The sequence below is a fragment of the Cyprinodon tularosa genome, unplaced genomic scaffold, assembly GCF_016077235.1.
Source record: "Cyprinodon tularosa strain WSP-4 unplaced genomic scaffold, ASM1607723v1 ctg773, whole genome shotgun sequence".
NCBI classification, from domain to species: Eukaryota; Metazoa; Chordata; class Actinopteri; order Cyprinodontiformes; family Cyprinodontidae; genus Cyprinodon; species Cyprinodon tularosa.
In genome coordinates this window covers 327707-343279 of record NW_024039533.1, presented here as the reverse complement: position 1 = coordinate 343279, position 15573 = coordinate 327707, and the positions used below count along the sequence as shown (strand labels likewise).

The 15573-nt window shown below is 39.9% G+C and overlaps 1 protein-coding gene across 1 annotated transcript; it reads left to right on the top strand.

The window, feature by feature from the left end:
- Positions 1–3973: 3973 nt before the first annotated feature.
- On the top strand, positions 3974–14266 carry cdk9 (cyclin-dependent kinase 9 (CDC2-related kinase)). Its single transcript, XM_038270713.1, has 7 exons — positions 3974–4109; positions 4258–4371; positions 7572–7653; positions 10681–10771; positions 10850–11016; positions 11092–11263; positions 13466–14266. The coding sequence occupies exons 1-7, from the start codon at positions 4069–4071 to the stop codon at positions 13978–13980; spliced, it is 1182 nt and encodes a 393-aa protein (XP_038126641.1). The 5' UTR covers positions 3974–4068; the 3' UTR covers positions 13981–14266.
- Positions 14267–15573: the final 1307 nt, after the last annotated feature.

The window sequence follows — 15573 nt, the reverse complement described above, 5'->3', positions numbered from 1 at the left end:
TATGACTGTCTCTATGTACATACATCTACAGTAAAGATAACTGCATTTTATGAGGAAGGTATGCCAATAAATGCTGGGTTCTTGCAAAACGCTGTGAGCCATTATGTGTGCAATAAAAAAAAAGTTCAACATTATTTCTTTTCTTTCCTTTTTCTTACATTTGATTGATTTTAAAACAGGGCAAATACACAATATATAATGAAAATTAACAGTTTTTTTTACATTGTTAACTTAATTTTAAAGTATTTTTTTCCCATCCAACAACTTGCACACATTTGACACACTTTAATCAGTCAGTCAAATTCTGCACAATTTTTTGCACTGAACCATTGCAATTTGCACACTGTTTTTATCCACTGCCCTGTTTACACTTTGACCACTGCTACACTTTTTGTATAACTCGTGTGTAACAATCCGGAAATGTATTCCATCTCATTTGAAATATCAATGCAATGTTCATAAGTTGCATGCAACGCAATTTCGTTCTGTATGCACTCTGTGCATACAAAATGAAAAATAAAGAAGTTTAAGTCTAAGTCTAAATTCCCCTTGATTTCATTTTCATTTTACAGTTTATAAAGCAGCAGACATGAAAAGCTGATCAGCATCTGCTCCATTTGATCAATTCAGTTTCATTCCTCGGTGTAAGAGGATAATGCTGCATAAGAAGATTTCTTATTGCGTCATCCAATCAATGTGCCCAGCCCATAAAGGTTTGTTAACACTAAACAGTAGTAATACATAAAAAAAAATTAAAAATTAAGAGTTGTTTTTCAAACCATACTGAAAAAGAAGGGAAGCACAAAGAACAGAAATATATCAAGGGTGCTCTTCAAACCTGTGGATACCAAAACTGGATGTTTGTCAAATCAGCAAGGAAATCCAAAAAGACACGCAGCAGAACATAAGAGAAGATTAAACGCAAAAACATGGCCGTCCCATATGTTGCTGGAGTCTCTCTCAGAGAGGATTTTCTCCAAACACAAAATCCCAGAACATTTCAAACCAAACAAAACCCTTAAACACAGACCAGTGCATCCTAAAGACAAAACCCCCAGACCAGAGTGCGAAATACGGGGGGGTCCGGGGGGGGCTCGACCCCCTGAAAGCCTCAAAAGCAAAATTTAAAGGGGGTCTTAGGCCCCGTCCACACGAAGTGAAACCCTGGCCTAAACGCAAAAAATTTTTCACCAAACCAGCCTCTCATCCATACAAAGCCGGCGTTTCGGGGGTCTGTAAACGATCTTTTTTTTATTCAGCCTTCAGAGTGGGAAGATTCTGAAACGCCGTTTTCGCGTTTCCATCTTTAAGCTCTAACTGCATTTTTTTTTTTTTACACGCATGTGTCATAGCGTCGCCTCTAAACACGCATGCGCGACACAGTATCACAACAACAATGGCGCCGTACTGTGTTGAATGGTTGCTGCTCATGCTACTCACCCTGCTGTCGGGCTTACAACAGAATCTTCTTCTTCTGGAATATCTCCAGGAAGAACAGAGCAATATCGACGACATAGTTCAGCACCTGAATTTGACTTAACCACGAAAATGGACCCGCAGGGCAACCATGTATAAATATTAGTGCGCATGCCCAACATTTCGTCGCTTATTTTTGCTTTGGCACCACAGCGCCACTTACAGGCCTGGCATACATTTTGCAGCATTTTCATGCATTCCTGTGGACGATCACATGGGGCGTTTCTCAATTCACGAGAACACAAGTACGTACTCGCGTTCTCGTGAAGTCCGTTCTTGGCGAGTACGCAGGAAGATCGGACTTGACGAGAACGCGAGCACGTATGTGTATTGGAACAGAAGCATACTCGTGACGTCATCACATGCAACATTCTTTAGCATTTCTTTAACAGTCAAAACTATTTATTCCCTACACAAAACATTTTGAAAACAATATTTTTACTTTCTAAAGCTTAAAAAACATTAAAAAAAATTACCGAACCGCAAAAAAACCGCCATCAGAACGAGCGGTAGTTCACACATAACTAGACCGAGAGAAGTGCACTACAGACGGGGTAAATTTAGCCCTGGCTGCGGTTACCCTCGGAGGTCTGCTGGTCACTCTGGTCCGCTCAACGTCGGACTTTTTTTTTTAATTTCGCACTAACTCTGTAAACAGACCACACAGGGAGGCTTAAATGTATAATGTTATCGCCTCAAACGATTTCAAAACGTACTTTTGAAGAACAACAGCAGCAGAAAAGGGAATGTTTAACTTACCACTGTGAGCGCTGTCTTGAATCAAGCTGCGGCCGCGGGGCATTCTGGGGAAGCGGTCAGTCTGAAGAACGCACAAGTCTGCTCTGATGCATGCTCGATAAAGAGGGCGGGGCGAGAACAACATCCGGGGATTTGATGCGTTCTCGATCTGGCGTTCTCGAGAATTGGAACGGTACTCGTGCTGAGGCTGATGACGTGTCACAAGTACACGAGCACACGAGAACGCTCAAGAACGCATATTGAGAAACGCCCATTTATTTTACGTCTCCGTCTTTATGACAAACGTTCTGGAAAATATTAGCGTTTCGTGTTCGTTTTGACTTCGTGTGGACGGGGCCTTAAATTGTGTCAAAAAAATTAAAAATATATTTTGGTCACTAATGGTCACTAAAATGTTTTTATACTCAACATGTCTGGTATTTAAAATTAAAAACATTAATTCACAAATATGTTCTGTTTTTTTGCCAAGTATAGCCAGCCAATGCTGTGTGCGTATGCAAATTAGCCATGCGAACGCTAAACAGAAGAGAGACATAACGGGGCAGAAGAAGTTAGTTTTCCCAGCATATACCGGGCGGCATGTTCAGTATAAGGAGCTGCCAGTTAATGTCAATCTTTTCCAGGTTATTAAGTTACATGTTTTACTTGTTACTGTTAATCTGTCATATCATCAGAGTTTCTGTTATAATCTGAAGTACCTCTTGTTTCACCGTGAGTCTGGAAGGTATGTCCATTAATGAAAATTTAGATCGATATTGGGCAACAATCGCGAGATGGGGACCCCCCTAAAATATTGACCGGTATTTTGCACACTGCCCTAGACCAAATAATAGCGCAGTGGTGTCTGCAGGTCAATGCAGAGGGGAATGCTCTGATTTTTATACTGGAGAAACCAAACAACTTCTCCGCAGACAAAAGACTCTGCTGTCCATCTACACCTTATGGACAAAGAACATTATTTTGAGGACCAGAATGTTCACATTTTGGACAAAGAAGACAGGTGGTTTGAAAGAGGTTTGGAAGCCATTTATATTAAGAGAGAAAAAACAACCTTAAACAGAGGGGGTGGACTCTCAAAAACCTATAACACAGCGATAGAGTTGATTCCATCCCGCTATCATTTCAACCCTCACCGCCATACATGGAAACAGAAGACCTCTCCTGTTTAGCCAGCCCAACAATTCCCCCTAACGACCCCATTTCTGAAACATTGACCAGTATTGAGTATTGCAGGCTAACAAAGAACCCAACGACTGCCCATTCCTAAGGGGTGGACCCGTTCCTCTGGTTCAGTTTGCATGTTTTCTAAACTAAAACAAGGCTTTGATTTTGACTCTATAAAGCCTCAAACTCAACACTATTTCTGACATTTTAAATTGAAAGATCTTCAAACTTGGAAACTAAGTCCAGTGGATTTTGTTTTTATTTATTTATTTATTTTTTTTTATATTTTTTTTTACTTTTTTAGAATTATTATGACCTGGATGACTGAGAATCTTAAACAGCATTTGTCAAACCATCCGCTCTCTCTATACATTTTGCATAAGGCTTACTCAGCTTATCACCTTCCAAAAAAAATAATAATAATTTGATTAACCTGAATCATTTTCAAAATACTGCCAAAAGCTTTACTAATCATAATTGTGTCACTTTAATTTCTTTCTGAAAACAAAAAAAAAGATCTCTTAAGAAGAAAATAAACAAAAAAAAAATCTCCTTGTTCTTTAATAACCTGCAGTTCCACCTTTCTCCAGCTAGTGGCGGTAGCGCTGCGGGGTTTTATGTGATTTGCAGTTGGATAAAATCGAAGAAGAAGAGCTTCCCTCAGCAGAAATGCAACGAGAGAAAACAAGCAACGCCGCCGCGGCTGAAAAGTGAGATTTATTTCTATTTATTATTAATGTTTTTCTGCGGTTATTATTCTGGTTGTTTAACCTTGATGCTGCTTATCGTCTCCGGTCGTTTCTTCAACCCGAAACGCTCCATATTGAGATAAAAAGCCTCCTTGTTTTCCTCCTGTAGGCCCGACCGGGAGGCCGCCATCATGTCCAAATACTACGATGGAGTGGAGTTTCCTTTCTGCGACGAGTTCTCCAAGTATGAGAAGATGGCTAAGATCGGACAGGGAACCTTTGGGTGAGGAGAAGTGCGAAGCTTTCATCTGCAGCCTCAGAAAATGGCTGAATTGAGCTCCGAACCAGAACCGCCTTAATGTTTCTAAGGATTGTCTTAGGCCAGATCTAAACCCAGCAGCGTTTAAACCTGAGCCTGGTTTGGTTAAACTCAACCATTGCTCCTAGAGCTAAGATATAAGATCAGATGAACCTTAATGTCGCTTTCAGGTAAAGTTCCGCTGTTCTGTCAGACCAGCATCACCAGTGGCGGATCTAGACCAAATTTAGGAGGGGCCTAGGAGGGGCCCAGCTTGTTTTCATGGGGGCCACAAAAAAGCATGAAATAAAAAAAAAGGGCAAGGGATGCAAATATATTAATATAGCTGCATGAAGTTAAATTTCTATTCAAGACATTTTAATACCAATTAAGGCCTTAATTTTATTTTGAAGAATTCAATGCCTTTTAAGGCTTTTTAAGGACCTGCGGGAACCCTGATTATGAATGTATATTGACCTAATAAGACATAGGAATTTAATTTAGGAATTTTACATATTTTTGATTTCATTTAAGTTAAGATTACCGTTTTCTATAAAATCTGAATTAGAACTCAAGGAAAACTTTTATAGTGTTATCATCGTCTCCCTTTTCTCTCCTCTTTCAAGAAAAACTGATAAATTCAGTTGTAAAATATTGGATTTTTTTTTTTTTTTTTCGATTTAGAGACATTTAGCAGATGGAAACTGGGATCCTATCTCAATACCACTAAAGTATTTTTTTTAAATAACTAGTAGAGCAGAATTTGTAAAGAAAAAACTTGAAATAGATCCAAAGGACCAATCAGTATCAATGTCTGTTCCAGCACAGATCATCGTTAGAGTTTCTTTCAGTATTATGTCTTCAGTACAGGTGCCATAACAGGGGCACTGGCCCCAGTTGGCCCAATGTCTAGAACCACCCATGAGCATCACTGATCTCCATTTACTGGATTGTTGATTTCCCGGAAAAAGTGAAGCCACCAGCTGCCATATTGGTACTCCCTACTCCCAAAGAGACGCGCAGTAAAAATCATTTGGCTGAAAAAACAAGCAGTTTTCAGGCTCTGAATTCGTTTCAGAGATAATTTCACAGTCAGTGGATTTACTAACCAAGAAAATCCATCTATACGCTAATGTGTCCTTTATTATACTGTGTAGCTTAACATTAATCCGGTTATCTCGGACTGACTCAATGATATTGACTGAGTTAGCCACTGACGTGTCAAACGTAAGAAAATAGAAAGTAGAGTAAATAGTAATTCACTGTGAAATGTCCATGTAGTAATTCTTAAGTGGATGATGCTGTTTTTGTAGTTTTTGTTGTTTTTCACATTTGAAAAGGTGATGAGCTGAAATATATTGCATCTTATAAATATATTGCATGTCACATTGACAGACAAAAAACAATCAATTTAGCACTTTTGGCATATATATATATATATATATATATATATATATATATATATATATATATATATATATATATATATATATATATATTAGGGATGGGACAATTTATGAAAACCGTCCGAACCGTTCGGTTCGACTGTCTCGGTTCGGTTCGCGTGTGTTGCGTTCGGTTCATGCGCTGCTCCTTTTTCTCATAGGCGAAGCGTTTACACTCCAGAGCAGAAGTGGCGGTACTGCGACCAAAGCCAACCACCAGTAGTAAACAAGAAGAAGACGAAGCGAAGCAGCGTAGCTGGGTGTAGCAGGGAAAAAAATCAGTTGTTATGGAGAATTGTGTGGGTATGGCGAGTGGGAAAGAACAGGAGTTGGAAGACGCGCCAGCAGCACTTTATAGGTCTGCTGTATGGGACCACTTTGCATTTAGAGTGACCTACGATGACGGCGGGAAGAAAGCTGTGGATAAAAGTGCAACAGTGTGCAAGCATTGTGCAACACGTTTTGTTTATGCTAACAGCAACATGTCAGGCTAACCCCGAAATCCCTCATACTCCATCAGCGCTCCGCCCAGCTGCGCTCCAGACCGCCTGCACAAAGCAAAGCCTACAGCCTCCACTGTGGCTCCCGTCCGCTCCGCTCTGAGTTCCTTGGAGATCGTAGAGGGCATGCGCCAGATGATTACATTCAAAGCAGCAAAACATGCGGAAATGATCCAGAGTTTCATTAAAAATAATTACAATTCATTATTTTTTTTGGATTTTTTCATTAATTTCATAATTTTTTATGGGATTTCAGGCTAACAATCCACACATACCGAACCGAAATCCGTGACCATGAAACCGCGAACCGAACCATGGATTTTGTGAACCGTTCCACCCCTAATCTGTATTATTATGCGCCATTAACACATTAATTTTATTGTTATAAAATTGTGGATTTGTATAAGATGTTATATTACGTGATTTATAGACTTCATTGACTTCATAATATTTTTTTTAAAATAATCTACTGATGCTATGAAACAGCCACTGTGTGTCAAAGTGATCAATTTATAATTATTTTAAAAGTCCTGCTGAAAATGAGAACATCATCGTTGTTTGATGCTGTTGCGCACAGATTGTTTACATTGCGACTGGTCTAACAAGGGAGTACCAACATGGCGGCCGGTGGCTTCACTCCAACCTGGTACTACCAACAGACGATCAGCAATCCAGTGAATAAATAGAGATCAGTGGTCGGCGTGCTGAAGATGTCAGATTTGCAAACGTCAGACATTTTAAGTGGAAGGAAGTCTACTAGGCTACTTTATTCATGCGTGATGTGAGAAACAAAAGGTTGTAGTTGAAGGTAAACACACAAACTTACCAGAAAAGTGGACTGAAAGTCATTTAGGTTAGTTTATTTCTGCATGATGTAATAAAAAAAAAAAGGTTTTAGTCTGAGATTAACAGATTTTAAAGCTAAACTGCTTTAAACAAACAGCCTGGCTCTCTGTGTTCACCACTTCACACCCTGATGTAGCGGCTAACCGGTCAGATTGTGATAAAGTGGTTAAGAGTATTCTGACCTTCCTGCATGCGTATAACTATGGTTATGCTGATCTGACAGAACACCGGTTCTAACATTAAAGCCGGTTCTGGTTTAGCCTGGAGTGGATCGTTCTGCCCTCATTTATCTTTTCTTTATGTCTGAAGTGTTTCATTGTAAACCCGTATTCTGCTCTCATTAGTGTGAATCGTGGTGTAAACGGATTTGAACTGGTTTGGTTCTGTGTCACAGGGAGGTCTTCAAAGCGAAGCACAGGCAGACCGGGAAGAAGGTGGCTCTGAAGAAAGTTCTGATGGAAAATGAAAAAGAAGGGGTGAGAAACTGTTAGCTTCAAGTCGGCGAATCGGAGCCATGTTAGTTTAGACCTTCACTGTGAGATTGGCGTCCACCTGATGTAGACGGTGAACGCCTCACTGAGCCTCACACCGAAATCCCACATCCTCCGTAACCTTCTCTTTCCGTTCCGCTGCGCATCAGATTGCGCAAAGCGAAGCCCACAGCCTCTGCATGAAGCATGCTCGATATTATTATTATTATTAAACAAAACGTGCAGAAATGAACGCTTAATTTAATTTTACACATTAAAAAAAATCACCATCATCATCCAGCATATGTTCAGTTTCTTTTTGTTGTGGATTTTTGTAACATTAGGATTTACATTAGCATCATCCATGGTTTATGTGAACTCTGTTTGTTCTCTGCTTCCAAACTCAGCATCTCTTCATCCAGGCCTACGATAAGAAGTTTGTTTTAAAGTTGTGAGATTCGCTCTTGGAAGTTTTGAATGGATTGGATTAAACTTTTAAGCCTCTCTGTATAAAATAATCCTCACGAAGTACGTGAGCGGAGCGCTGATGGTGTATGTGGAATCTGGGGGTCACTACTGGAAAACCACCATCAATCTGCTTCATCATCAACCTGCATGTCTTTAAAAACGGAGGCGGCGGCTGAGAATCACATATATCTGCTGCTCCTCTTATATTTTAATCCATCTAAAGTTTAAATCACAATTTCCATATCTGGTGCAAACTAAAAGTTAATTGATCTACTAACAATTAATTAATGAGTGGATTTTTTCTTAATTGCATGAGTTTCCTTTTATATTAAAGGTATTGTGGACGATTTTCGCCCTCTCCACTTAAAAAAAAAATGCACGTGCGAGAGCGTGCAGGAGCCCATTTCTCCTCACACACGCTCTGTTTAAAAGCTGCTTTCCTCATAGCTCATACAAGCTTACTGTGTCCGAACGTCTCTCTGATTTAGTGTAATCTAATGATCAGAGCTTTTAAATAGTTCTGGTCATTCTGTGGAGTTCATCAACCCTCAAAAAGCTGTTTAATTACTAGCATGTGTGTTTTCTGTCATGTTCCTAAAGTTTTGCATAATGTCCTCCACATTTCTATCACATCCTCGCCTTCTGATCCCAGCAGAGTTCTCCTGTTCCTCCATGCAGCGCGGCTAACTGGGTCCATTTAGCAGAACTGAAGGAGTTTATCCAGAGTTGAGATTCATTAACGGAACCACAGAGAGTTCATTCTGCATCCTTGGATCCATTAAACATTGAAGACAATCTGGACCAGAGTCTGGATCCATTCATGCCTCCACTCTGGCATTACTTCTCTTGCAGAATGAACTGTGGCACCCTCTACTGGACACCAAACATTACAACACTAAACCAATACCCCATTTCCACTACCCTTGAAAAACCGATCCATGCCGAGACCGGTCCGAGCTCAGATCAGTTAACCAGGCCGAGCTCGGTTCTGACGACCGTTTACACATCACGCTATCTCGGTTCCTCGACTCCTAGTGACGATCTGTGGTATTACTGCCAGTATGGACCAAAAGTTGTTTGCCAACCGCCATAAAACACAAGAAGAAGGTGGCGCCCATCACATTCAGAGAGTTATGCTTGATTATTATTGCTGTACTTCGGTGTTTGCGGAGGGTCAGGCGAAGACGGCAACCTTTAGTGGATGTTTATAGTTGTTCTTCTTCTTCCATTGTGTTGGTTGGCAAGCAACCAATCCATCTTACTCCGCCAGATGGATTTGCTCTGCATATCCATCTGGAAACCTTCCTTTGAAGTAATTTTGGGAAGGGGCGAAAATACTGGTTAGCTGATTGGCCTATGTTAGTGATAGACGGGCCAAATAAACCAATCAGATCAACGAAGCATATGACGTACTAACAGAGCGACGACGAAGAGGAGCCAATTGATAGATCAAACTCTTGCCGAAACCAGTCAGGAGAAGAGCAAAAACATCTTTTCCTCTGAGAAAAGCCTCCAGAGCAGTGTTTTGCTCTTCTTTCAGTCAAGAAATACTCTGTAATTCCGATAAAACTTGCTCGATAGCCACGCTAACGCTAGTTTCATCGGCTGAAGCTGCCATGTTCTTTAGACTGAACTGTCGCGCTTCTCGTTGCGTCACACCTCAACCCGCCTCAAAGCCAACGCTGATTGGACGTTCGTTTGGTGAACGGCTCCAAATTTTCTTTAACGGAGAGTCTCCAGACTGATCTGCGAGTGAAACCTTGAAAGCTCGCGAGATCAGGATGGTCTCACGAGGCTACTTCTGGAGGGGCATTACCGCCAACTACTGGATTGGAGTGTGAATCGGGAGTGCAGCCAGACGGAGATGACGCGTTCTGCTCATGCGCTCTTGTTATCAAAGAACCGAGGCAGGGAAAACCCGAGCCGAGCCCACCTCTGGAACTGGTCTGCAGTTAGCTCGGTTCGGTTGTGTCTATCTCGGTTCAGTTCAGTTTGCTTTCCATTTACACACCATAAGTTATCTCAGTTACTGAGCTGGGACCGGTCTCGGCACGGTTTTTCAAGGGTAGTGTAAATGGGGTATATAATTCCTTTAAGTGGACCTTATCCTTTAATTAGATGGAACAATTTTTTATGTAATAAAACATCAATCTAGTAATCGGTTATTTGTAAAGAACTCTAATCAGAAGTTCTCCACAGCTCCATCTATGGGGGATGTTCTAAGCTGACGAATGGGAAGAAAAACCAGGGATAGGCTTGGATAAGCTGGTATTGTCCCTCTTCTAAAGGGATGCATTATGGGAAGAAGTTGAGCCAGACGGGTCGGTTTGATGCTCTGGACTTGCATCCACCAGCAGGGACAGCTTCCATCTGTTCCACAGAGATTCTCCCACAATGGTTGGAGGAACAGAAAGAGAAACCGTTTTAAGCTGCATTCAGCTGCTGACACTCAGAGATACACACGGACCGGATTAATTCTGGATCAGGTGTCCTTTTTGAGCCTCGGTGCGCTCTGTAGACGCTCCCGTCATTAATCCCGGTTCCTCTGCCGCTTCCCTCCTTTAGTTCCCGATCACGGCGCTGAGAGAGATAAAGATCCTTCAGCTGCTCAAACACGAGAACGTGGTCAATCTGATCGAGATCTGCAGAACCAAAGGTTGGTCGCCACCCGTCCACACCAGCAGGACGCGGTTCCACTGGTTCCATCACTAAACTGGTTTGTGTGTTTGAGTAGCGACCCAGTTCAACCGATACAAAGGCAGCATCTACCTGGTGTTTGACTTCTGTGAGCACGACCTGGCCGGCCTGCTGAGCAATGCCAACGTCAAGTTCACGCTGGCAGAGATCAAGAAGGTGATGCAGATGCTGCTGAACGGGCTCTACTACATCCACAGGAACAAGGTGAGGCCCGGACCGAGACCAGAACCTGCTTCTGTGGCTGTTCCCGCTAACTCCTTCTACTTCCTCCTGCCCCAGATTCTGCACAGAGACATGAAGGCAGCAAACGTTCTCATCACCAGAGACGGCGTCCTGAAGCTGGCGGACTTCGGTCTGGCTCGGGCGTTCAGCCTGGCTAAAAACAGTCAGGGGAACCGCTACACCAACCGGGTCGTCACGCTGTGGTACCGACCTCCAGAGCTGCTGTTGGGTAGGAAGCAGCTTTAAAACCTTTCTATTGTTCTGTATTTGAGGAAAAAGTATCCGATGACCTTTGACCCTTTTGTATTTTTGGTCCTAATGGTTTCCTTCTGCTTTGGGATGTTTTAATCTGAACCGAATTCAAACCTGAACGCTTAGAGTCCTACTTCTGGCTTAAACATGTATATAAATGTTCTCTTTATCAGACCATATTGTCCCAAAACTTAGAAAATGTATATTTTTAAAAATTCCTGTCTTAAAATCTGTTTTTTTTCGTTATCTTCTGCAGGCCAGTTAGTTCTACATCAGCCTGAACATCTAAATTCGGCCAATCATATATCAACGGTCATCTGTCAATCAAATTTTTTTGGTCATAGCATCTTGATTCATATGTCGCTCGTAATTTTACGACTTTATTCTCATAATTTTATGACATTATTCTCGTAATTTTACGACTGTATTCTCATAATTTTATGACATTATTCTCATAATATTACAACTTTATTCTCGTAATTTTACGACTTTATTCTCATATTACACCTTTATTCTCGTAATTTTACGACTTTATTCTCATATTACGCCTTTATTCTCGTAATTTTTACGACTTTATTCTCATACTTTTATGACATTATTCTCATAATATTACAACTTTATTCTCGTAATTTTACGACTTTATTCTCGTAATTTTACGACTTTATTCTCGTAATTTTACGACTTTATTCTCGTAATTTTATGACTTTATTCTTGTAATATTACGACTTTATTCTCGTAATTTTACGACTTTACTCGTAATATTACGACTTTATTCTTGTAATTTTACGACTTTACTCGTAATATTACGACTTTATTCTTGTAATTTTACGACTTTACTCTCGTAATTTTACGACTTTATTTTCGTAATTTTACGACTTTATTCTCATAATTTTATGACATTATTCTCATAATATTACGACATTATTCTCATAATATTACGACATTATTCTCATAATATTACGACTTTATTCTCATATTACGACTTTATTCTCATAATTTTATGAAATTATTCTCGTAATTTTCCGACTTAATTCTCGTAATTTTACGACTTTATTCTCGTAAAATTACGAGAATAAAGTCGTAAAATTACGAGAATAAAGTCGTAAAATTACGAGAATAATTTCATAAAATTATGAGAATAAAGTCGTAAAATTACGAGAATAAAGTCGTAATATGAGAATAAAGTCGTAATATTATGAGAATAATGTCGTAATATTACGACTTTATTCACGTAATTTTACGACTTTACTCTTGTAATATTACGACTTTATTCTCGTAATTTTACGACTTTATTCTCATATTACGACTTTATTCTCGTAATTTTACGACTTTACTCGTAATATTACGACTTTATTCTTGTAATTTTACGACTTTACTCGTAATATTACGACTTTATTCTTGTAATTTTACGACTACTCTCGTAATTTTACGACTTTATTTTCGTAATTTTACGACTTTATTCTCGTAATTTTATGACATTATTCTCATAATATTACGACATTATTCTCATAATATTACGACTTTATTCTCATATTACGACTTTATTCTCGTAATTTTACGACTTTATTCTCATAATTTTATGAAATTATTCTCGTAATTTTCCGACTTAATTCTCGTAATTTTACGACTTTATTCTCGTAATTTTACGACTTTATTCTCGTAAAATTACGTGAATAAAGTCGTAAAATTACGAGAATAAAGTCGTAAAATTACGAGAATAATTTCATAAAATTATGAGAATAAAGTCGTAAAATTACGAGAATAAAGTCGTAATATGAGAATAAAGTCGTAATATTATGAGAATAATGTCGTAATATTACGACTTTATTCATGTAATTTTACGACTTTACTCTTGTAATATTACGACTTTATTCTCGTAATTTTACGACTTTACTTTCATAATTTTACAACTTTATTTTCGTAATTTTACTACTTTATTCTGGAAATAAAATAAATAAATCCCTAGCCTGGCCCTAATACTCCGTTGTAGCCGTTTGAACGTAGCCTTAGACAATTATTGCTGTTCATTTAATACAGTTGTACAATATTTGTCTGAGTAATTATATATTAATTAAATAAATTCTTTTTAATAATCTTAATCCTTAATATATCTGTTAATTATAATTGTCGACTGCTAAACAGAAAGTTCCCCTTTTTTAATGTTTGCATTTGTCCTCAGGCGAGCGTGATTACGGCCCGCCCATCGACCTGTGGGGCGCCGGCTGCATCATGGCGGAGATGTGGACCAGAAGTCCCATCATGCAGGGGAACACGGAGCAGCACCAGCTGACCCTGATCAGCCAGCTGTGCGGCTCCATCACCGCCGAGGTGTGGCCCAACGTGGACAAGAAGTACGAGCTCTACCAGAAGATGGAGGTGCCCAAAGGTCAGAAGAGGAAGGTGAAGGACCGGCTGAAGGCCTACGTCAAGGACGCGTACGCTCTGGACCTCATCGACAAGCTTCTGGTTCTTGACCCGACCCAGCGCATCGACAGCGACGACGCCCTCAACCACGACTTCTTCTGGTCGGACCCCATGCCGTCAGACCTGAAGAACATGCTGTCCACGCACAACACCTCCATGTTTGAGTATCTGGCTCCGCCCCGGCGGCGAGGACACATGCCACAGCAGCAGCCCAACCAGAACCGGAACCCGGCCACCACCAGTCAGACCGAGTTCGATCGAGTCTTTTAAACGGGGGTGGGGGGGTTAGACTTTTCCTGTTACAGTTTACCTTCACAGGATGTTTGGGTTTACCCAGAATCCTCAGAGTTCTGATCCAGTTCGCCAGCCTTGATCCATGAAGAGACTTTAAATTCAATCATTGCTGTTCCTGTACAGTTTAGGTTTGGTGTCCTGATGTTTATTTCCAGGTGGATCATGAGGTCCGTTACATGAATGACTGAAACGTGTTCTGATGAGTCCACTGAGCCGGAACTCCACACCAAATAAAATCTTTTTTCTTTTCTTTTTTTATAAACCTGTTTGTCACACTGTTGTTTATGATCAGGAAAAACAACCTGAATCAGTCCTTCACGCTGCAATGCCATCATCTGTCCACTAGATGGCAGCAGTCACCGTGTTATAGAAACAGTTTTTATTCACTCAGAAAGGAACAAATCATTTGCTTTGGTGTTTTAATGATTAATTTATCATGTTTTTGTTTCATAGACTAGAAAAAGCAGCTATATTTCAAACTTCTAATAATTTAGAAGTTAAAGTTTAATTAATTAGATTTTTTTTCTCTACTTTTCTTGCAGGACCAAAAAAAAAATTAAAAAATTAGTTCAGGTTCATTTGTAACTTTATTGCTCTGCATCATGTCCACTTATAAAATATTGAATTAAAAAACAAAAACAGCCCAAGTTTGGTGCAAACTCACCATCTGGTGAGATGGATAGTTTTCCTCAGACCCTGACTGTTTGAGTCGCCGCTGGCAGCATAGCAGCAGCTTTAACCTGAGATGCTGCAGGAATGAGAAGCAGTGTCAGCGGTGGGGTTTCTATTAAAGCTGCAACCAACCAATCAATCTGTCCATTTTTGTTTTTCTGATTATCAGATAACAAAATATGCTCAAAACATTTTTTTTCTTTCGGATTTAGAGCCAGATGTAGCTGAAACTACCACTTTAGACATGACTTTTGATCTTAACTTACCGTACTTTAAATTTTTCATGCCTTTGTCTACCATTAATATCTGTTGCTAAAATGAACAGTCGGTCCCTTCACACAATTAGCGACTCACTGCAGCTCTGGTTAGGCTGTTATTCTATCAAACTCATCTAGTGTTAATAAGTAAGAAGCTTATTAGTCAAAACCAACTACTATGCAGTTTATTTGCAGTAAAGCTGCTGTGTGGCCTATAGCTGCAACATCAAAGTGCAAAACTAAATAGATTTGATTATAAAAAGGCATATAATTAAGTTAAAATATAATTTTATAAATTGGTTTTGAGGGTTGGCCTAGTGGTTAGGGCAGGTTGCAAGTACCCGGTTTGATCCCCACAGCCTGACTTCCTGCAACCTGACTTAGCTCCACATATCCATCTGGAAACCTTCCGTTGAAGTAATTTTGGGAAGGGGAGAAAATACTGGTTAGCTGATTGGCCTATGTTGGTGATAGACGGGCCAAATAAACCAATCAGATCAACGAAGCATATGACGTACTAACAGAGCGACGACGAAAACTTATTCTCGGAATTTTACGACTTTATTCTCATATTACGACTTTATTCTCGTAATTTTACGACTTTATTCTCATATTACGACTTTATTCTCGTAATTTTATG

Excerpts from the sequence above, each read along its gene's own strand:
- cdk9 (XM_038270713.1), top strand. The coding sequence starts at position 4,069 with ATGCAACGAGAGAAAACAAGCAACGCCGCCGCGGCTGAAAA. Across the intron at positions 4,110-4,257 it reads AACGCCGCCGCGGCTGAAAA|GCCCGACCGGGAGGCCGCCA; the intron begins GTGAGATTTATT and ends TTCCTCCTGTAG. Across the intron at positions 11,264-13,465 it reads ACCTCCAGAGCTGCTGTTGG|GCGAGCGTGATTACGGCCCG; the intron begins GTAGGAAGCAGC and ends ATTTGTCCTCAG.